Source organism: Rhinoderma darwinii, chromosome 1 (assembly GCF_050947455.1).
Source record: "Rhinoderma darwinii isolate aRhiDar2 chromosome 1, aRhiDar2.hap1, whole genome shotgun sequence".
Lineage (NCBI taxonomy): Eukaryota > Metazoa > Chordata > Amphibia > Anura > Rhinodermatidae > Rhinoderma > Rhinoderma darwinii.
This window is the reverse complement of record NC_134687.1, coordinates 488570540-488595085: the sequence shown is the minus strand read 5'-3', so window position 1 is coordinate 488595085 and position 24546 is coordinate 488570540. Positions and strand designations below refer to the sequence as shown.

Below are 24546 nucleotides of genomic sequence, written 5' to 3'. Positions count from 1 at the left end.
TGCGGTAAAAAATTGGCTAAATTGTCTTCTATTGATTTCAATGGGAGGTGGAGGTTTTTTTTTCCCAAGAGCAAAAAAAAACCGCTCGCGGGAAAAAGAAGCGGCATGTCCTATCTGTATGCGTTTTCCGCCTAAAAACCCCCATTGAAATCAATGGGAAACGGAAGTAAACACGTTGAAGAAATAGCTAAGAAAAAAAAACCTCAAAAAAACGGGGCAAAACCCGCGTGTGGTGCAAAACCACTTTAAAAAAAAAACGGAGCCCATTTTTCCAGGCAGAATTTTCTGTCTGCAAAAAACTCTGTGTGAACATACCCTAAAGGTTTGACAATGCACAGACCCACAGAAGATGGCGCTATAATCAGTCACCTCTGCACCCCTAAAGATGATGATGATAATAATAATAATAATAATAATAATAAAAAGTGCAGCTAATAATTAACAAATCTGTATAAAGGTTTCTGGAGGTTCTCAAAATTGGAGCTATTTAGAGATCATGGGGGCAGAAGCTCTTCATGTATCCGGCAGTCATCCTATTGAACTGTACAGCCAGCCCAGCCTCTCCCATGCCGGCTGACAATACATTGGATAGACTGCATAGTATAGGTGCACACTGTCTCGCTAGGACCGCACTTTACCTACAGTTCGTCCTTATTATGTCAGCCTATAAACAAAGCCCTGGCACATATGACATCAGCACATCATCCTGCATCCTCTCACCTGGTCTAGGGCGGCGCAGAACGGATAACGTCACCGCTGTGGGCAGAAAGCCGGGTACGATCAGTCATTGGTTTCCGGGTCATTGCAGTACGTCATGTGACAGAGCTGAGAGGTTCTGGCTGGTCACCATGGGAACAGAGCGCTTGCACAGGAAGTGGAACCTCTGAGTGGATCACTTCCGGGCTCTTAATACAAAAAATCATATGGTTGTTGTAGCGCAGATTGGGAGTTTAGCGCTGAGCAAGAACACGCAACACGCAGGCGCCAATCATTCACAGTGCGCGGGGCGGAGGGACTTCGTACACAATAGGAATAGATGATAGTGACGTTGGCGCAGTGCGCTGGGAGCGCTACAATGGGTTTCTATGCCGTGTGAGAAAGCTAGACCCATACCCTGTGTGCGCTCCTATTATGAATTGTCCGGGGAGCTTACACTTCACTTGGCGGTGTGAGGTGTCTGTAGACTGAGCCGGCTATATACAGTGAGGGTAATCTAGACACTACAGGCAGGTCTTACTCATCTGTCACATTCTAGTAGATCAGGAATGGTCCAGTTTTTATCTATGGTGTGGAGGAAGATCCTGCGGAAGAGATGGGTGCTTGGCATTGTGTTTGGCCTCTCTCTGATCTATTTCCTTTCCAGCACCTTTAAACAGGTGAGTGCTTCACTCCACGTCTCGCTTCTACCCGCCCGTGATTCATCGCTTCCAGTTATAAAGTCTCTACCGAACTTAAAGGAAATAACCTGAACTCTGGTTGCGACAATTCATCCAATACCCTGGATCCATTAACTTATACAAAGCGCTTTTTATCACGACAATTCTACATTTTAATCCTATAATTAGACGCGAAGTCTCACAGGACATAAGTATAAAGGTGGGAGATAAATCTCAACCACCCATTAACGCAATTAGAGATAAAGACTCTAACAATATATAATAAACTAGAGAAAAAGAGTCCATATATATCCACATATGAAAAAATGACACATCTTTATTAGTAATAAATACATAAAATTACAAGAACAGAGAATCTAAAATTGGATCCTTGACTAAGTCACAAGTACCTATATTAAACAGAGTATATTAAATTACATTAGAGTATATAGTTTTTATTAATATTCGAAATTACTCCTACACAGGGTACATCTATAAGAAATAAGATGCAAATACAGAAAGTACAGCAGGCCAGACTAAGTGCACTTACCCGTGTTTTGAGGAGAATCGTGTGACCCAGAGTATGGAGGGGCGCACTTCCATACTCTGGGTCACACGATTCTCCTCAAAACATGGGTAAGTGCATTTGCTGGACTCATATGGACACTATGTTATTTTCCTAGGAACACTAGTCTCCTTAGGCAAACGGGTCTATGTACTTTTCAATATCACTTAGTCTGGCCTGCTGTACTTTCTGTATTTGCATCTTATTTCTTATAGATGTACCCTGTGTAGGAGTAATTTCGAATATTAATAAAAACTATATACTCTAATGTAATTTAATATACTCTGTTTAATATAGGTACTTGTGACTTAGTCAAGGATCCAATTTTAGATTCTCTGTTCTTGTAATTTTATGTATTTATTACTAATAAAGATGTGTCATTTTTTCATATGTGGATATATATGGACTCTTTTTCTCTAGTTTATTATTTTAATCCTATAAACCCAGCCTTGGCATTTAAAGGAATACTTCAGACAAAACTGACAAGCAGGGGCGGGACCTGGGGGGAGGGGACGCGTGACACAAGAAGTCAAAGAATCCCAGAGAGAATCCCTGTCTCATGCACCCCCCCCCCCCTATAGTTTCTGTTGGTAGCATTTAAAGTACTGTATAATGTACTGGGAATTTTTTTTATTTGCGGGTTGAAATTGGAAAAAAACGGAGATTTGTTTTTTGGTTTAGTTCTTACGGCTTTCACCGTGTGGTAAAAATGGCAACTTAACTTTTTTTATTCTGTGGCTCAATATGATTAGGGTATGTGCACACAACCTCTTTTACGCCTGCAAAGACGTCTCCAATACGTCGGCAAACATCTGCCCATTGCTTGTAATGGGTCTTACGATGTTCTGTGCAGACGAGCTGTCATTTTACGCGTCGCTGTCAAAAGACGGTGCGTAAAATGACGGCTGCGTCAAAGTGCATGTCACTTCTTGGGACGTAATTGGAGCCGTTTTTCGTTGACTCCAATGAAGAACCGCTCCAATTACTTCCATTAAAGACGCTGCGAAAAACGCGTGCACTTGTAAAAACGTCTGAAATTCTGGTGCTGTTTTCTCCTGAAAACAGCTCCGTAATTTCAGATGTATTTGGCGTTGTCGTGTGAACATACCCTAAGGGTGATTCAAATGTTATATTGTTTTTTTTGTCTTTTCTTTTTCATATTTTACTCTTTTTTTTTTTTTAACAAAACACTTTGTTAAGAATTGTTTTGTTTTACCGTATTTTTTTTCTTTTAGAGTAATTTTTTTTTACGCCATTCACTGTTCATGTTACATAATGGTATATTATAATGGTTCAGACTTATGAATGCAGAGATACCAATTTTGCTTAGTTTTTTTTCACTACTAAAAACTTTCACTTTTTTTTTTTTATTTTGTTTTTTACACATTTTATTCGCCCCCTAGGAGACTTTAACCAGCGTTCGTTAAATTGCTTGTGAAATACACTGCAATACTAATGTATTGCATTGTATAGTCCTTTTTCCAAGCTTCTGTGAAGCCCTGCCACAGGCAGGGCTTAACAGATGCAGAGTGAAGGCTGTCCTGGGGTCCGTCGTTAGGCCCTTAGGCTGCCATGACAACCATCGGCACCCCCGATCTTGTTGCGGTGGGGCAATGAACTGTCGGAGGGGGCTGCCCCCCCACTTGTCAATGCCTCAGATGCTGCGGTCGCGTTTGACCGCTGCATATGAGGGATTAAATGGCCATTGCAAGACCAGCTCCTATTCTGGAGGACTCAGGGCAACCATCTATTAAACCCTTCGCGCACCACGACGTGCTATTACGACCTAATTCAGGGAGTGATGTATAAAGCGCACTCACACGCTGAGCGCACTCCACATGCAGCGGGTGTCAGCCATGTTTTACAGCTCGTTCGCTGTTCCTGGCAGTAGCCCCGGGTGTCAGCTGTAAAACATGGCTGACACCCGCTGCATGTGGAGTGCGCTCAGCGCATGAGCGCGCTTTATACATCACCCCCTGAATCAGGTCGTGGTGCGCGAAGGGGTTAATAGATGGTTGCACGGAGTCCTCCAGAATAGGAGCTGGTCTTGCAATGATGGCATGAGAATGGGAAGCAGAAGTTTGCATCCACGCCACATGAAATGTAGGTTGGCACACTTCAGTTTAACTGATCTTAATCTACTCTTCACTATTTTCTGACTCCATCAGGAAGAGAAGACTGTCAGAGATATAACCCTTTTTCAGAGCAGTGATCAAGAGCAGAATATTTACTGGAAAATTCAGTTTAATCTGGGGAACAGCAGCCGACTGAGTAACCAGTGTCGTAACTCTGTGCAGGGCAAGCTCCTCATCACGGATGATCTAGGTAAGTAAACATCTATTTATGTAACCAACGCAAAGTCCAAGGTCAGGCAGTACTACTTGAAAAAAAGCTCATGGCGAGCTGAAACATCGCTAATTTCGGAATAAACAAACCACTTTGTGCTGCCTGACATTGGACTTTGCATTGATTGCTGAGGGACTTTGAACCTGGTACCCTCCAGGAGTGCACCATGTATTTTTGATAGCTTGTTCAGTGCTTCTGGCATCTTCTATATTTCTATTTATGTTACCAGAAATTGCTGCTAAGTTTTGTCCCTATACTCTATACATTGCCAGTGCAAAATTGGTTTTATTGTTTTGCACAATGCCCTTATGACCAGGCGGAACTGCAAAAATACAAGAGAGGAAGTGTTGTCATGCGGACACTGGAGCAATGGACCGGCATCTTCAGGCCAATGAATTTAATAAATGACCTCTCCGCACAGGAATAAGGCCGACAAATACAAGAGTTTAAAGGGGATGTATATGCTTAAAGAGGCTCTGTCACCACATTATAAGTGGCCTATATTATACATGATGTGATCGGCGCTGTAATGTAGATTACAGCAGTGGTTTTTATTTAGAAAAACTATCATTTTTGATGGATTATGACCTATTTTAGCTTTATGTTAATGAGTTTTCTTAATGGACAACTGGGCGTGTTTTACTTTTTGACCAAGTGGGCGTTGTGGAGAGAAGTGTATGACGCTGACCAATCAGTGTCATACACTTCATTTACACAGCACATAGTGTACTTACTAGATAACTATGTGCAGCCACATATACACACATTAACGTTACTTAAGTGTCGTGACAGTGAATCGAGATCACTAGCAGCCAGGACGTGATGTCTAGTCAGAATCCTGACACTCCGCTAACGTTTGTGTGAGATTTACAGCAAGGCAAGCGTAATCTCGTTTTAAATGACAGTTTGCAGCGTAATCTCGCGAGATTACACTTGTCTTGCTGTAAATCTCACACAAACGTCAGTGAAGTGTCAGGATTGTGAATAGACATTACGTCCTGGCTGGAGGTGATGTATATTCACTGTCAGGACACTTGAGTAATGTTAGTGTGTTTGTGTATGTGGCTGCACATAGTGATCTAGTAAAATGACTGTGCTGTGTAAATGAATGGGGAGAAGTGTATGACGCTGATTGGTCACTGATTGGTCAGCGTCATACACTTCTATCCACAACGTCCACTTGGCCGAAAAGTAAAACACGCCCAGTTGGTCATTAAGAAAGTCATTAGCATAAAGCTAAAATAGGTCATAACTCCGTCAAAAATGATAGTTTTTCTAAATAAAAAACACTGCTGTATTCTACATTACAGCGCCGATCACATTATGTAGGAGATGGGGCACTTATAATGTGGTGACAGAGCCTCTTTAAACTTTGGCACATTCCTTTGATTCAATATGTGATAGTGGAGGTCTGACTGCAGGATTTACAAAATCGGAGTGGGTGAACACTGCATTGTTGCATGCGCAGCAGTCAATGTACTACAGTACTGTCTGGATTCTGCTTAGTGAAGACAAAAAAATGGGACAAATACGGCGCTTCCCTCGGGTAATAACGTTTGAGAAATTTGTGCACGTAGTAGTAGGTGAAACAAGAAGGCTCACCTGATCAGGTTGTGCTGGTTGGTCGGCACAACACAACTTTATGGCAGATCGGGACTTTGTAGACCTCTGACTCAGCGCGGTTTGCTTGCCGCCAGTGCTGATTCTGGGTGTCTGTTTCCTAAGAAAGGAGATCCTCCCAGCGTCCAATAGGTACTGGATCGGGTATAAAACAAAAGAGCTCCTATATGGGGCGCTCCCGTGGCTGATAGAAGCACATGTCGGTCGTTATTGGAAATAAATTATATTTCTTTATTCCGGACGGACGCGTTTTGACCGAGGTCTTCCTCAGGCTTAAGCTTATATATTACCCATTCTAACTTTTTTTGCAAATAAACTACCTATGTATAGAATAACTAAGGTTATGTTCACACTTGTCATTGTTTTAATTCATGGAAACCACGTTGCGTTTCCGCATCCGTTGTATGAAAGATACCAACGTGCGGGGGGACCCCATGGACTTACAATTTCGTCCTGTGATGTGGTGTCTGTACTTGTGATTAAAAAAATAGTGCTGCGCTATTCTTCCTCTGAAACCTGTCATAGCCTCTGACGGCAGTGTGAACAGAGCCTAAACTGTGCCCCTCTAGAATAGTTGGCTGAGGCCCCAGGTTCTTTCTTGAGCCTTTATTGCCATATTTAATACTCAAAGCTGCATTGTATATAACATTTATCTAATTTATTACTTTTTTTATTTTTTTAACAGGTTATGTTTGTGAACGTAAAGAACTTCTGGCTAATGGATGTTGCAATATCAACGTGGCCAGTACAAGGCAATATAACTGCGAGAGCTGTCTGTCCAATGGATGCTGCAGTGTCTACGAGTACTGCGTGTCTTGCTGCTTACAGCCCAACAAGGTCTGTTTTTTATTTTATTTTCTATTATATATTGTCATTCTATGTTAACATGAGCTGTATGTATTCCAGAATTGCTTATCTGAGAAGTACAGCCGCTAACTTTTATTTAATCAACCAAATATGTGGTAAATTATAACGGATTGTTCTATGTAAAACTCTAAATCGTAAATCAATTTGTTTTCCCCCCTTCTCAGCAACATATATTGGAGCGTTTTTTAAAAAGAGCTGCAATAGGCTTTCAGAATTTATTTATGGCTGTAGAAGACCACTTTGAGTTATGCTTGGCCAAATGTCGGACATCTTCGCAGGTAAAATATTTCATCTTAAATTTTACAATTCACGTTATTTGTTACATTGAAATTGCTTACGGCCCTATCTCCATAGGCTCATGCTGGAACATTGTACTTGATTATAGTTGTATGTGACTGTGCACTAACCTATTGTACAGCGCTGCGCAAAATGTTGGCGCTATGTAGATAGATTATTACGGCGTCCTTACAGGTCCGTATTCCAGTGACCCGAATTAAGTTGTTGTAAACTTCTTTATTCTTGGTCCTGCATCATAGCACTCAAATACTGAACTCGCTTACTCCATTTTTTTTTTTCCCCCCGTACTGAATTGTTGATAGAGACTGAGCAGGATTGCGCAGCCCCTAGCAAAAATTATGGAATCGCCAGAATTTGTGTGTTCACCCGGCTTTTTTACTTCGTAGCAAAAAGAGAAATCGCAGAAATGACTCAAAACAATGTTTCTTTAATAGCTGAACATTCTGGCTTCTTAAGATGTTACCTCAAACCGATTCATAAAGTTAAATTAATTCATTGAATATTTTTTCCCAGAACAAGTAGTGGAAAAATTATGGAATTGCCTTGTAATTTACACTTCTAAAACCAATAATATAAGAATGAACTTTTAGGTTTTATTATAACACAGTAGAAAACACTCACAATTTATTTGCCAAGGAAATAAAGTGTGAGTTAAAAGGGGCTTATAGACTTCCGGTTCCGGCACATGAGTAGACGCGAGTAAGGAGAGCTCCGTTAACCCGACTCAAAAACCGGGGTCCCGAGGCTTTGATACCTGACCTGAGGCTGCTGGCCGACAACCCTACGTACAGGCTTCTCTCCGGCGTATGGAGAGATATCTGGTGAAAACCGGGACCCCAGGATTAAAATCACAGGCCCTGCAGACTGACGACATGCTGCCGCTGGGGAAAATGGCGCCTGAGCCGGCCAGGAACACGAGGAGTACGAGCTCGCGCTCGGCATCACAACCTCCTCTGGTGCAGCCAGATGGGGAAGAAGGTGAGCCTGAGACTATGTTTCACAATATGGACATTTCATGTCGAGTCTTGGCCAGGGAAGTAGCGAAACTTATAGCCCCAGATATCACAGCTTCTCTGGAGGCGACGGTGTCGAAATTATTGCACCAAATTCAGTCGGATGTTTCAGCTCAGGCGGAACGACTTAACGATTTGGAACAACGGTTCAGTTTATTGGAGGATGAGCTAGCGGGAACACAGGAGGAGGTGAAGAAGGTGATAGCTTGCAATCTACAGCTGGTTGATAAAGTGGATGACCTGGAGAATCGCTCGAGGAGGAGCAATTTACGTATTATTGGGCTCCCAGAGTCTATACCAGCAGGCCAGCTGCTAAAGTTGTGTGCGGTGGAGTTGCCTCAGGCGCTGGGGTTGCCAGCCCCGCTGAGAGCGGAGAGAGCTCATAGAGTGGGACCGGTGCGAAGTGTGACCCAAGATGGCGCCCCAGCACGACCGCGACCAGTCATTGTGAAGTACCTGGACTATGTGGATAAAACGAATGTGTTACAGGCCTACCGAAGGTCATCGGCACAAGTGAGAGTGCGAGGCAGCAGAATCTTAATGTTTGGAGATTACTCGGCTGAGGTTACACGTAAGCGGCGGGCTTTTAGCACGGTGTGCTCTCTACTGGTCCAGAAACGCATTCGGTTCTCTTTGATGTTTCCCGCCATTCTCAGGATCTTCGAACCCGGTGGTGGGATGGAATCGTTTTCTTCTCCAGGGGAGGCGGCTAAATTTGTGGAAAGCTTGTCCAAAGACAACAATGGTGATAGCCAGACACACAGGGACGGACTGCCTCGCAGGGGACGTTCCAGAAACAGGAGTATCAGGAGGGGTCTCACCTCTTCTTCCCCGGATTGAAGGGAGCTGCCCAGGCGGTGATGGAAGGAGACTCATGTTATTTTAAGTCCCACATTGTTTGAGACAAAATTGTTATACCTATCGGTGCATCGGAGGTTGAGGTTTACTGATGTTAATGGTAGGGGAGGGCCCAGCTGAGTGAGGCTTGAGGAAATTTTTGCAAGGAGTCGGGTGGGAGTGTAAGGCGCTGTTGATACTTTCCGGGTATACAGGGAGTTCATTGTATACCAAGGGGTTTCTAGTGGTGGAATGTACAGAGTTTTCACGCTAAAATGTGCGAAAAAAGAGAAGTCTGAAATTAGTAATGATCTGTTGTTGGGGGTTCAATTCTGTTTTATGTTTAGGGAGGGGGAAGGAGGGGGGGAAACTGTCTCGGTGGATGAGGTTTGCTTTGCCATTACTGTGAGATGCCTAAGGTAATAACATGGAATGTGAAGGGGCTACAGTCCCCACATAAACGCATGATGGTTCTTCGCCACCTGAAAAAGCTGAAAGCGGATATAGCGATTTTACAGGAAACCCATCTATTGGAACGTGATTTCCAGAGAATGAGTAAATTATGGGTGGGCACAGTAATGGGTTCTCCAGCAGTTAATGGCAAGGCAGGCGTCTTACTGCTCATACACAAAAGAATTGAATGTTCTGTGATTACTTATGAGCGGGATGAGGGGGGCAGATATTTGCATGTGATCTTAGAGGGCGCCATGGGGAGAGTGAGTTTGTACTGTATATATGCACCAAATGACAACAATCGGGTCTTTTTTAAATTTCTGGAAGGAAAACTGTTAGCGGATAAAGAACCTCAGATTCTGCTGGGAGGGGACCTTAACTCAGTCTTATGCACAACAGAGGATAGGAGAAGGGGAGATGGTAGGGTGTTGGTTGAAAGAACACACGATAAAGTCTTGGCCCCATTAATGTCTTCCACGGGCATGGTAGATGTATGGAGAACACAATTTCCATTAGGTAGAGAATTCACTCATTTTTCTCATGTGCATACCGCATGGTCGCGTATTGACTATTTTATGGCTTCTCCGGTGCTCCTCTCTAGGATCCTTAGTGCTCGAATAGAGGACTTGGTGATTTCAGATCATTCACCGGTTTCTCTGATCTTGGCAGATACATTTAAAAGGGGGTCGGATATATTGTGGAAATTTCCGTCGTTTCTGGCAACTGATGAATCCTTTCAATCATGCTTGAAGGGGTGGTTAGGGGAATATAGTCAGGAAAATCAAGCTCATGGAGAGAACAGCCACTTGTTTTGGGACACAGCCAAGGCAGTGCTGAGGGGGAGGATAATTTCTTATGTGGCGTCGCTTAAACGAAAAACCAACAAGCATTACAACGAGTCTAGTAGGAATCTTCGCATGAAATACACAGCGTACTTGGCAAATTCGACACTAGCGCTTAGGGGGGACTGGCTCACGGCTAAGGCAGAGTTTGAAAGGTGGCTGGATAAAAAAGAAAGGTTCCAGAGAGAACAAACAACTGCGCATTTTTTCAGATATGGGAACAAATCAGGCTCCCTGCTGGCCAAAATGGCGAAAGGACAATTTCGCCCGACTCACATAGGGGGGTTGAGAGATGGGAACGGGGAAGTACAGAAAGATCCAAAGATCGTCAATGATATACTGGGAGATTATTATACTGCGCTATATGCACAGGACAATTCGGAGAGGGCTGAGGGGAGGGAGTTTCTGGATTCCTTAACGTTACCGTCTCTCTCGGACTCTAAAAGAGAAGCATTAAATGCATTGATCACGGAACAAGAGATCATATCGACCATTAAATCATTGACGAATAACAAAGCGCCAGGGCCAGATGGATTTTCTAGCGATTTTTACAAACTTATGAGGGAGGAAGTCACGCCCATTTTATTGCCGGTGTATAATCGTATGCTGTTAAATAAGGAATTCTTGAAATCGGGCAATGTAGCTTATATCAAAGTCTTGTATAAGGAAGGGAAAGACCCGGCTAACCCGGGGTCTTATCGACCAATCTCTTTGATAAATCAGGATGTTAAAATATTGTCGAAGATACTGGCAGACAGGTTGGCTATGTTTCTCCCGAATTTGATTGGGCCACACCAGGTGGGGTTTGTTAAGGGGAGGTCGGCGGTCAAAAACATACGCATGGTTTTGGCGGTACAAGACGCAATGAGGACTTCTAACATGGAGGGACATGATTCGCCAGCACTTTTAACGCTAGATGCCGAAAAGGCCTTCGATAATGTCCACTGGGATTGGCTGAGGTTAGTTCGAGATAGATTTGGGGTACAAGGATTGTTTAGGAATTACTTGGAAGCATTATATTCAGAACCTCTAGCTAGGGTGTTCACTGCAGGTTTTCTGTCAGCACCGATACATTTACAGAAGGGAACAAGGCAGGGATGCCCCCTGTCTCCATTGCTGTTCGACTTGGCCTTGGAACCGCTAGCGAGACATCTTTTGTCCTCTAGGGATTTTGAAGGGATTATGGTTGGCAGTCAGGAGATCAAACTAACATGCTTTGCTGACGATCTTCTGTTGTTTCTGAAATCGCCTGGGGATCATTTGGGGGGAGTGCTGGAGAAGCTAAAATACTTTGGGTCATTCTCAGGCTATAAAGTCAATGCGCAAAAGAGTCAATTACTTTACTTGAAGGAATCAGGGGCAAGACCACCCTTGCAGGGTACGGTGGAAATAGCCAGATCTTATATCACATACCTGGGGATTAAAATAGGCAAATTTCCCTCTTCCCTCTATAAGCTAAATTATTCACCCTTGTTTGAAAAAATTCATAAGGAACTAAATCGATGGGCGTCATTGCCATTGTCGTTGTTTGGGAGAGCTGCTCTTTTAAAAATGATAAGCTTTGCTCGTCTGCTATATCCAATGCAAACCATACCCATATTGATAAAGCATCTAGATAACCAGAAATTACAGACAGCATTTTTACAATTCTTGTGGCAAAAGAAGAGACCTAGGATTGCATATAAAAAATTGGCTCTACCCAAAGTGGATGGAGGCATTCAGCTGCCACTTATACGATATTACAATTTAGCGGCCATCTGCAGGCATATAGGGGATTGGATACATAACACTAATATGTACTCCAATGTTCAGCTGGAGCAGGATTTGGCGGGATCGGTTCCGCTGCAGGCCCTGCTACATCTGCCGTATGCTCAACTGCCTAATAATGTTAAGTCAAGTCTGTTGCTGAAAGATACAATCGGTGCCTGGAAGGCGGTGCGGAAGCTTTTTGGTCTTCCGTATGGTCTTTCTAAATTCTGGCCGTTGTGGGATAACCCCATGTTCCCACAGGGGAGTCAGAATAAATTGTTTTCGCAGTGGAGAGATGAAGGGATCAATGTCCTGGGCCAACTCATGAATGTTGAGGAGGGGAGATGGCTTACGTGGCAGGAGGTCTCTAGCAAATATAATTTGAGGGGAAACCAGTATTTGCAATATGCTCAAGTAACAGGGTTATGTAAAACCAAAGTCTGCAATATTGATGGAGTGGAGATACGGGGAGCATTTGATGGGTTGGTGCCGCAGGGTGGTACGGGGAGAAGTCTTGCAAGTTTATATGGTAAACTTCGGAATGCTCATCTTGATTCCTTTAGTACTTCTTGCTTTAGAACGTGGGAGGTGGAGCTGGAGGATCCAGAAATCTCCAGCAAAATTCGAGATGGATGGGAGAGGGTGAGGAAGGTCATGGTAAATGAACAGTGGCGTGAGATGCACTTCCGGCTTATGCACAGAGCGACATACGCCTTTAATTTATCCTATAGGGACGCTCCAGCACACTATCTGCGTAGTTGTCCTAAATGCGACTTACACAAAGCTAATTTACTTCATGGGATGTGGTTGTGCCCACAAATTCGCACGTTTTGGGATCGGGCTCTACAATTTATTAAAGACACCTGGGGGGAAGAGGTGCACGCAAACCCACAGGCAGTGTTGTTTCACTATATCCCTTTGGATCCAGGGGGGGAGGGACCACCTATAGTGGCCCGGAAAGGAGTACATATGGCATTATTGGCTATCAAGAAGTGCATCTTGCGCCACTGGTTACAGGCATCGGTACCGGAAATTGCGGAGGTCGTGACCACTCTCAAGACTTTATTGGGATATGATAAAACGGACCTAGAAAGACACAAAGAAAGGTCTACAGAACAATTTTTTAAAACTTGGCGTACATTCATCGAGCAACATTATCCCACAGCAGAGATAGGGGTGTTCATGCGCACATTTTGACACACATCATGGTATAGTTCACAGAGTATCCAGGGCACGCTAGGCATTCTGGTGGCTAGTTAAGAAAATGTTCACCGAGATGGGGGAGAAGTTGGGGGGAGGGAAGGGAATTGTTGGCTTTGTTTTGTATTATTAATTACTTTGTAACTTAATGATGACAAGGAAAATGGAAAATAATTTTGAAGCTGGAACACATTGTTATTTGATGTACGTATTATTGTATGTGTGACACACATTGCATACTTGTAACTGTTCTGGCTTTGAATAAAAATATATTTGAAAAAAAAAAAAAAAAGGGGCTTATAGGTGAGGTTAGGGGGGGGGGGGGGTAGATAATGGGAGCTTAAATCAAAAATCTATATATATTCCACATTTTCTGTCTGTACAGTGCACGGGTTTATGGAGTCAGTTTAGACTGTAATTGTCTTGAATATGAAACCTGAATAAAGCAGCTTTTCTGGTCATTGCTTTATATCCTATCGCCGTTAATTTCCTGTGTATACTCCGTACGCTATTTATTCCTCGTCTAAGCCGGAATGAATTTAACCAAGTAAAGGCCGCTTGCTGTTAATGTTGACACTATGTAACTAATTGTATTCGCTGTTCACAATTTGTATTGAACGGATATTGATACTTTCTAACTAAATGCCTACTATTGGCTGATTGCGTATTATTCACGGTAGCCCTGTCTACAGAGGCTGCTAAATCATTGCTCAAACACTGTGCGTTGAATAGAGGGGACAGGAGCCAAGCGGAAATGAACCCCTTAAGGACCAGGACAATTTTGGCCTTGAGGACAGAACAATTTTTTTATTTTTTTTTATATTTCCCTCTTTGCCTCCTGACGCTCGTAATTTTTTTTTAATTTTTTTTTCGACCGTAGCTGTATGAGACAATTTTTTGCGAAGTAAGTGGTACTTTATGTGGAGGTGACTTTTTTTTTTTTTTGGTACTTTTACATTATCGTTTAATATATACTTTTATTTTGGCAGGAAATAAAGTTCTGCTGCAGTTTCCATTTTTTATTTTTGTAAAACACCATACACGGATCATCAGAAATAATATTATACGTTTGTTGCATAGGTTTTTACGGTCGTGGTGATACCAAATATGTGTATTTCATGTATAGGGACTTACAATTAATGAACTTTACAAAATATAACAAGTGTGTGTGTGTAATATATATATATTTATATTTTATTAAATTTTTTTTTAAATCCCGCAGCGGAATTTTTTACTCTTCATGTACTGCTATATATCTATATGCCAGTACAATTAGCCTGTGTACTGATTGACCATATTTCCGGTTAGGGTATACTGAGGTATGCCCTAACAACTGCCAGTGTACAGACAACCCTGGGGTCCTTCAATAGAACCTGGGCTGTCACAATAATTCCATGCCCCCCCCCCCCCCCCACTTCTCATTTTCCCTTTGAGCGGTCAGCTTTGATCATGGCATTGAAGGGGTTAACGGCCGAGAGAAGAGGTTTCGCTTCTCGCTTTTCTCTTTGCCCCGCTCCTGGTCGCGCAGACACACTGTTGCACAGGTCGAGAATTCTTCTCTTAATGTGGTAAGGACCAGTGTTCACCTTTTTGAAAGGCTTTTTTTTTTCTTCTTTAATCAAAAGGTCAGTAAGGCCTTATTCACACGAACGTGTTATACGTCCGTGCAACGCATGTGATTTTAACGCGTGTCGCACGGACCTATGTAAGAGAATTGGGCCGTTCAGACTGTCAGTTATTTTCACGCAGCGTATGTGCGCTGCGTAAAACTCACGACATGTCCTATACTTACCCGTGTTTTGTGCAGCACCCACCCATTGAAATCAATGGGTGCATGCAAATCGCGCTCGGCACACGGAAGCACTTCCGGGTGCCGCGCGTGATTTTCGCAACAGTAGTAAAAAGAAGGAAAACAGAAAAGCACCACATGCTTTTCTGTTTGTAAACGTAAAAATAGAGTGTCATAATGATGCCGGCTGTGCGAAAATCACGCAGCCACGCACCATATGCTGATGCCACACAGACTTTTTGCGCGCGCAGAACGGACACGTCAGTGTGAATAAGGCCTAAGTGTGATATTTTGCTACTTTTATAAATGGTTTTTATTAAAATATATTTTTCTTTTTGAGATATAGCTGCTCTGTATTATCTATACAGAGCAGCTGTATCTTTTGCTATGACCTGAATCGGTCAGTCCCGCGGACCTGACTAGTTGAGTGTTAGGCTGGGTTCACACGACCTATTTTCAGACGTAAACGAGGCGTATTATGCCTCGTTTTACGTCTGAAAATAGGGCTACAATACGTCGGCAAACATCTGCCCATTCATTTGAATGGGTTTGCCGACGTACTGTGCAGACGACCGGTAATTTACGTGTCGTCGTTTGACAGCTGTCAAACGACGACGCGTAAATTGACTGCCTCGGCAAAGAAGTGCAGGACACTTCTTTGCAACGTAATTTGAGCCGTTCTTCATTGAAGTCAATGAAGAGCAGCTCAAGATTTACGAGTGTCAAAGACGCCTCGCATACTGCGAGGAGGAGCTTTTACGTCTAAAACGACGCAGCTGTTTTCTCCTGAAAACAGTCTGTCTTTTCAGACGTAAAAGTTAGCTAGCGTGTGCACATACCCTTAGCGGGGATCCATCTGTAATCTATCACATCTAAGTTATGTACTTAGATGTGATAGATTACAGATGGATCCTGCGTGTCAGACACGCAGTACCCTCTTTCACTGAACTCATCGGTCTTGCGGACCTGACTGGTGCAGGATTTATCAAACGATACAGCTACTCTGTAGAGAAACAAAAAATTCCATTAAAACGTTTACATAGCCTTTAACCCCCTGATGCACCGTACCGGTGCGTCCTGGCTAACAACTGTCACCCTGTCAAAGGGCAAGGTGACAGAACTGTTCCATCAACGGTTTGACAGTTGATCGGCACAGAAAGACGGCAGGGGACCAATCACAGCTCCTTGAGAACGCGTATGTGATGGTGCTGGCTCAGAAGCTGAGCCAGCGCCATCACCGCCGGATGTCGGCTGTATATTACAGCCGACACCCCTCTGTACCGGCCAGGACCGGACCTAGGCTCCGATATGGCCGATTAACGCTTTAGATGGAGCGATCAAAAGCAATCACTGCATCTAGGTGGTTAGATCGCGCCCGATGGTTGCTAATGGCAACCATGGGTGCAGATGGTTGCTATGGTAACCGGAGGCCTAGCAATGGCCTCCATGTACGGAAGCCTATTAGGCCCTGCCAGGACGCTAAGCCTAATAGGCTTGCTATCAATGAATAGCTGACAGCTCTAATACACTGCACTATGTAGTGGAGTGTATTGGCATTAGGGATGCACGGTGCATCGAAACTTCGATACTGTTCATCCCTAAATGGTTAGATACCGCTATTTCCTGTATTTCGATACTGAGCTGCGCAGCCGCACAGCTCAGTATAGTAATACATGAATTTATGGGAGCGCGGCTGTGTAATTCAGCCACAGCCCCGCTCCTGAGTCATGATAAGTTCGCGGGGTCAGGATGATGCGATGCGGCCATCGCTGCACTAATGAGCGGCGGCACTGAAGACAGAACATGGCGGGCGCTCTACAAAACACCCCCATGTTCTGTCTCCAGTGCCTGAACCGCCGCTCATTAGTGCAGCGCCGGCCGCACCTCCTCATGCTGACCACGCACTTCCTGTCAGGAGCGGGGCAATGGCTGTATTACACAGCCGCAGCCCCGCTCTATAACGGCAGAGATCGGAGAAACCTCTCATCTCCGCCGTTATTCCCCTGAATGCTGCGATCACAGCTGACTGCAGCATTCAGGAGAAAATGAGAAGGGGGATGCCCCTGGATCACGTCACAGGGAATTCCTGTGACGCGATCGAGGGCCATATCATATATGGGCAGACAGCCCAGGGTCTATTGACGGACCCCAGGGCTGTCCTACCATATCTCTTGTTGTTAGGGTATACTGAGGTATGTCCTAACAGCCTGTGTGCTATTCGTCCACAGGCTAATGTACTGGCACATATCTGATATATGTCAGTACATTAAAGTTTCTGAACAAAGTAAAAATAAAGTATTGTTAAATTTAAAAAAAAATTCACCTTTTTTACAATAAACATTAAAATAAGTCTCAATATATAAAATATTCACACATTCAGTAATGTCGTGCACAACAATTTTTTTTTTTGCATCATTTATGATGTGTACGCTGTAAAAAAATGAAATAAACACGGCTTTCATTCACTTCTTAATGTGAGGCGCGAGGTGTGATGAATTTACCCTCCATGTTCCTCACATTAATAGCAATTAACCCCATCATGTACCTCGCACATTAACCCATTATGACTGAGAAACATGATGGGATTAGTTACTATTAATGTGAGGCGCATTCAAAATTCATCACACGTCGCGCCTCACATCAGAAAACGGAAGAGTTTTTTTTATTTTTATTACTGTTGGCAAAGTATCTAAATTGGTATCGAAATCGCAATACTAAACGAAGTATCTGGTATCGTGACATCCCTAATTGGCATAGCGATCAGGTCTTCTTCATGCTTTCAAGTCCCCTAGTGGCACAAAAAACATACTTAGTTCATAAAAATGTTTTTTTTTTTTAAAGGGAATGTGTCACGAATTAAAGCTTCTTTATTATTTTTTTTTAATAAGTAAGTTAATTATTTCTACTATATTTTTTAATGTTTTTTTGCTGTATGTTTTTTTTTTTTTTTTTTTCTTCCACATGGTGGAAAGTATTAAAAATTAAATAATAATTTGGCATGTTTTCCTATGTTGGCCACCGAGAGGGAGCACTTCCCAGAATTACAGCAAGGTGAATAAGGCAAAGCAACCTGACTCACAGCTGCCGTAAATGTGGGAGGGAATCTCGCCCCCCCCCTCCTACAAGACAGGAAAAGGTGTCTTCAAAAACGGCATGTAAAAAGACGCCCCCCAAAAAGAAGTGAATATCACTTCTTGGGACGTTTTTGGAGCCGTTTTTCATTCACTATAGAAAAACGGCTCCAAAAACGCGCGTTTGATTAAAAAATGGCTGAAAATCATGAGCTGTTTTCTCTTTGTTTAGTAAGCGTGTGAACATACCCTTAGCCTTTTGGTGTGTCCTATAGCTTCTGCCAGCTGCAGAATTACACCCACAATGGCAACCGGACATGGCTTAGCAAATGTCCTGTTGCCATTGTGGGTGTAATTCTGCACCTGGCAGAAGCTATAGGACACACCAAAAGGCTAAGGGTATGTTCACACGCTTACTAAACAAAGAGAAAACCGCTCATGATTTTCAGCCATTTTTTTTATCAAACGCGCGTTTTTGGCAGCGTTTTTTACGGCCGTTTTTGGAGCTGTTTTTCTATAGAGTGAATGAAAAACGGCTCCAAAAACTATCAATTATCTCAAAAGTACACGCGCAGCTGTACTTAGAAGTTTTAAACTTTTCTCATTCCATCGATCGAAAATCGGTTTGGTGGTGCATTTTGCCATGACACAGAGCCTCCTGTCATACGTATATATTGGGAGTATTGCTTGATGTATACCTGTGACAAAAGACTGACATGGCACACTGCGCAGTATGTTTTCTATGCAGAGGCATCTCGAAAAAAAAGTGTTCTATACAGCAAAAAAAAATTTATACGATCATGTCGGAGGCCAAGAGGACATTCTTTTGACCTCTACCAGGTGAATGGAGCCCTATGGATATATTTTGTATATACACCCAGAGCTTTTCCCGGCATATATGTCAAACGTGGTGTAAGCTGAGCGAAAGCATATTATTTTTTTTTTTAACATGAGGTTCCTAGTAGACCTTTTGATCAAACTGTATAAGCCCACGTGTCACTTCACTTCGACCTCTAGTGTTAACCCTTGATGAAGGACCAGGACCCGTAAGTGCATCCATATTGATTGTCCATTTTGAATTTTACCTTCAATATCTGAGAATTTGTCCCTGTTGTTGTTTGAAAAGGAGGATAAAATGACAGCAGATCATCCGGCACCAATATGACAGAACTTCGGCTTTCCAATTTTGTAAAATGGCCGCTGTGAGAACTGAAATATGGCCATATCTTTGTAAGACAAAAAAAAAAAAAAAAGAAGCCTTTCCAAACTTTGGCTGCTGCTCTAACTTTTGATATGGACTTTGCCTTTGGGTTTACCCCTCCTGTTCAATATATGGCTTTAAAACGTGTTGGTTTCTTTTAACCATTAAATAATGAAGAGGGGTTCACTTTAGGTTCAGTACAATCCCGCGCCGTCAAGTACAAAAATGTATACGTTTAAAGCAGTTTTTTTTTTGTTTTTTTTTTTTCTTTTAAAGCGTAACTAAACGTTTGGGAAACTTCTGAAATGTCAGTGGCGTGTCAGAAGTTTAGATTGGTGGGGGTCCGAGCACTGAGACCCCCACCCAATCGCTAGAACGAAGCGGCAGAATCGCTCGTGTGAGCGCTCAGCCGTCTTGTTTCTGTTCGGCTTTCCCCGGAAAGCCGATGTATTGGAGTACGGGCTCATAGACTTTCTGTTGAGTCCGTACTCTGATACATTGATTTCCTGTAAAAGCCAAACCGACGCTGAGCGCTCCTGCTGCTTGTTTTAGTGATTGGTGGGGGTCTCAGTGCTCGGACCCCCACCAATCCAAACTTCTGGCCGGTCACTACGACCTGTCAGAAGTTTGTGAAACGTTTAGTTACCCTTTAACGTGGGAGTTTATGGGTGATGGATGTCATACGTCAGAGGCATCTGTGACAGCCATCCGGTAAAGAACGTACACGTTAAAAGTATGTGGAGGCAACCATTGGAGGTATAAGTTGTTTTTTTTTTACATGTTTATCTCATGTTGGATTTAGAGAAGTTGAGAGGAGAACATCTGTATAACAGAGAACTCTACACACTCAACTTTTTATTTTCCTAAAGATAAATCTTTTTAAAATTGTTCATGAGACGTGTATTGTTGTCCAGTGTTACATGGCAGATGCCATCTCTATGTATCTTCTATGTCCGATTAACCTGGATGCAGTGATGATTTCATAGAATTTCCACAGCGATATATATATTTATAATTTTATTTATTTTTTTCCATTTAGAGCGTACAACATGAAAACAGTTACAGGAATCCAGTTGCCAAGTTCTGTTACGGAGAAAATCCTCCCGAACTCCTCCCCATGTGAGCAAGTATGTGACTACTACCCGGAGGTAGCCCTATGGATAAATGTAACAATATGGATCTGGTGTTCAGGACTTGGTTACAGAAGTTTACGGGTACTACATATGCAGACTGAAATGTGAAATCGACAGTTTTTGGTTATTTTTTACAGTTGTGATCCAAGAACAATGTGTTAGAAATAATGTTTTCGTTCTCTGGTATGCACTGAGTGCAGTATATAATCCACAGAAATATAGAGTCTCTAGCGTGCAGACTACGGGGCGCTTTTGGTAACCATTTTTCCTCTGCTAAATTGACCACATGGGGCCAAATACACACAAATGGCTTGCACTGGTGTGTGAATCGAGGTCATGAGGGCAGTCTCCAGAAAACCCATTTTACAATGGCCACAGCGGTCTTGTGCTGTACATGCCAGCATCACCGCTGAGGCCAGTGATTGGCTGCAGCAGTCATATAGGTGTACAGCATGTCTTCAGTGCAGCAAAGTAAACAAAGCCCAGGAGGGACCACCAGAGTGTCGACGCTGGAGTGATGGGGAAACTTAACATGTATTTTTTGTTGTTTTTTCTTTTTTTACTCAAGCAAATGGTCTATGCCAATTTCAATAGCTGTGCCCCAATGTCCCTCCTGCTGGACCACCTTCCTGTGCAGTAAAGAAATGATGACTTGCGACCATCTCCTTCTGTATTCCCGTGGCATGCGCTGCCCTTTAGCTCTATAGTTAATAACATGGCCAAATTTTCACGGGAATGTTTTTATTAAGGTGTCACAGGGCTCGTGATACATTTTTTGCATTACAACATTTTAATATAAGAAGTTGCAAATGCAGCTTCTCCTATTATAAAAGGGATTCAATTTTTGCCCAAATTCTGACCTGTCTTATGGACGTATATACAGGAGTTATTTATGTTAAACTTGCCGCGGTTGAAGAGCATAAACCATAACAAAAAACACATTGTGTGAATATACCCTTACTGTGCCCCATTTTTTGTAAGGCTGTGTTCACATCACCGTTCGTTTCCACTGAGGGGTTCCGTCGGAGGGGTCCGTCTGGTTGACCCCTCAGCGGAAAGTCAAACGGAAACCTAAGCTTCCGTTTTCCCTGCGCTATTGATTCCGTCAAAACGACGGAACCCTGTCACAACGGTAACAGACGGAAACCATTAGCTAGGTTCACGTCAACTTTGAGTTCAATGGTGAGGGAAACGGATGCTAACATTTCTGTTTGACTTTCCGCTGAGGTGTTAACCCGACGGAAACCTCAGACGGAACCCCTCAGCGGAAACTGACGGTGATGTGAACAGGCCCTTAGGCAAAATTCTGTTCGACCATGGAGGGAGTTCTGCACAATTGTGAATAACAAGCCCCTCTCCCACCACAGCCCTGCAACGCCACCTTTTTTACATCAATAAAGTGTCAGTTGTCTTAAGCAGCAAATGGTGCCTTAGCTGTCTGAAATATATGAAGCACGTTTCTTATATGGTTCTCCCCAGGGTCTTATACTTCTATTACACAATAAGGGGGAGTTCACTCAGAGTTTTTTGACACGGAAACTGCGTTGTAAAATGGTCTGAAAACGCCTCCCATTGGTTTCAATGGGAGGCGGAGGCGGTTTTTTCCTGCGAGCGGTAAAAACTGCGGGCGGGAAATAGGGCGTGTCGCTTCTATCTTTGGGGTTTTACGTCTCTGACCTCCCTTTGACCTCAATGGAAGGCAGAGAAAGCGTTTTTCGCTGCCTTTTTTTCCCGAGGTGCTCGGTGGCCGATTAAATACCGTGGCAAACGGCGTGCAGGCAGGTCAAAATCTGCCTGCAAAAAAACTGTGTGAACAGGGGTCCACTCACACGTTTCGGTTAAGCTGCAGTCAGAAATGCATGAACAAATACGCATGCATTTTTACCTCTACTTCGTGCGTTATTTGTTGCGGTAAATCTGTCCCAATATTTTCTTTTGCTTTCATTTTGTTTTCTATTTTTGTTCATTAAATAGTATTACTGTTTTGTTTTTTATTTTGTATGTAATTTTTTTTGTATAACTTATTGAATGTAAATATTTCATTGTATTCTGTCAATAAAGGAAGTGAAACGAGATTGAGGTGTTCGTTGGTTAATGGCTATATAAGCTTGATGATGAAATCGACTCTTGTACTGTAGCACGGACCTCTCTGATGGAAAGACATGGGATCTCGTGTGTAACAACTAGTGCCAAATAAACTTGGTGATGCCGGCAGCCAATATGATCCCAGTAAGAAAAATACGTGATCTGAATGATTGCTATTGGCAGATATTCCACATTTTGTCTGTTGGGGTACACTCACACACTTGGCAAAAAACTTCTGAAAATACGGAGCGGTTTTCAAGGGAAAACCGCTCCTTATTTTCAGCCGTTTTTTAATTAACTGGCATTTTTCGGAGTGTTGTTTACGGCAGTTTTTGGAGCTGTTATTCTATTGAGCCAATTAAAAATGGCTCAAGAAGTGACACGCACTTCTTCTTCGCGGGCGCTTTTTAACGCGGGCGTTTTTTCAGAACGGCCGCGTAAAAAAAACGCCTTGTTGGAACAGAACGCAGTTTTTCCCATTGAAATCAATGGGCAGATGTTTGGAGGCGTTATGATTTTTCGCCAGTTTACGGCCCGAAAAACGGCCAAAAATAAGCTGTGTGAACGTACCCTTAAAATGCATGAGACCCGTTTGCCAACCTAATCCGAGCTATGTTACTATGCCAATTCCTACAGGAGCATGGAGAAAAGTATTTGAGTATATTTCGTAATAATGACCTGAACTTAACAGCCAATCACAATACACAAGTAGTGTGTGAGTTCTGGTTAGAAAAAGATAAGTCGTACCATGCTGTAGGTAGTCATGTGACTTTTACATATTGCTGGCATAAATTTGTTTGCTGTACTTTTGTTTTTTTAAAGCCAACCGGTCTTGCTTTCAGGGTTCTATCGATTTTATGTTCAAGTACTTTGATTCTATACTTACGGCACACGGCCCGCGATGCAGCTAATAAGTCAACCTAGATCCTTATAGTCATGCTCTCCCCATCCCCCGTCTTCCAGCCGCTGATTGTTATATTACTGTACATAGGGATAAAAAATGTTTTTCAAATACCTGTTGAAGTACCCTTGCAATGTCGTCTTCAGTTCAAACTATCTTTAGGACCATATCCTAGAACTGTCATGCACAATATTACAATTCTACATCTTGGGGAAAAAAAAAATCCAATAAATTCATAATTAAAGAGGCTCGGTCACCAGATTATAAATTCACTATTGTACATGATGTGATCGGCGCTGTAATGTAGATTACAGCAGTTTTTTTTTATTTAGAAAAACAATTTTTGACGGAGTTATGACCTATATTCGCTTTATGCTAATGAGTTTCTCAAAGGACAACTGGGCGTGTTTTACTTTTTGGCCAAGAATCCTGACCACTTCTGTAGCGTCTCTGTGAGACCACAGCACAGCACAGAGAGATCTCGCTATAAATGACAGTTTACAATGTAATCTCGCGAGACTACGCCTGCTATTCTGTAACTCACAGAGAAGTGGTCAGGATTCTGAATACACATCACGTCCTAGCTGGAGGTAATGTATATTCATTGTCAGGACACTGCAGTAATGTTATAGTGTGTTTATATGACTGCACATAGTGATATAGCTATATTGCTATGTGCAGATTAAATGAATGGAGAGAAGTGTATGATGCGGATTGGTCATTGATTGGTCAGCGTCATACACTTCACTCAACAACGCCCACTTGGTCAAAAAGTAAAACACGCCCAGTTGTCCATTAAGAAAGTCATTAGCATAAAGCTAATATAGGTCATAACTCCGTCAAAAATGATAGTTTTTCTAAATAAAAAACACTGCTGTAATCTACATCTACATTAGGCCACTTATAATGTGGTGACAGAGACTCTTTAAGAGGGTATTATGGTTTTCAGCAAATAAAGGTTTTTCCTTGTATAATTAAGTTATGAATGGATACACAGTATATTGAAAAATTGCATAACGCTTTGGAAGATCTCTGCTTGCTGTCATTCAATAGGAACGGTCGTTGACTACTTCCTTTTGGATAAAAACGTTTTATGGTTATATAATGACACACAGGTGTATGACTAGTTACATGACACAGCTCTAATAATTGTGCTGTAAGGCCGGATTCACACACCGCTCTTCGAAGCATCATAAGTTTT

General features: G+C 42.7%; 2 protein-coding genes across 3 annotated transcripts in view; one reads left to right on the top strand and one right to left on the bottom strand.

The window, feature by feature from the left end:
- The window catches only part of RNFT2 (ring finger protein, transmembrane 2), a 76705-nt gene extending 75854 nt beyond the window's left edge, over positions 1-851 (bottom strand). Inside the window, exon 1 of one of the 2 annotated variants that reach the window (XM_075835186.1) lies at positions 721-851. The gene's annotated coding sequence lies outside the window, so the exon portion shown is untranslated. The remainder of the gene's footprint in view (positions 1-720) is intronic. The other variant, XM_075835176.1, reaches the window with a different exon arrangement.
- Positions 852-859: 8 nt separating this feature from the next.
- SPRING1 (SREBF pathway regulator in golgi 1) lies at positions 860-22420 on the top strand. The gene is made up of 5 exons (XM_075835197.1): positions 860-1376; positions 4110-4266; positions 6593-6744; positions 6939-7052; positions 20266-22420. Exons 1-5 carry the CDS (start codon positions 1266-1268, stop codon positions 20347-20349), a joined length of 618 nt encoding a protein of 205 aa, XP_075691312.1. The 5' UTR covers positions 860-1265; the 3' UTR covers positions 20350-22420.
- The last annotated feature ends 2126 nt before the right edge of the window (positions 22421-24546 follow it).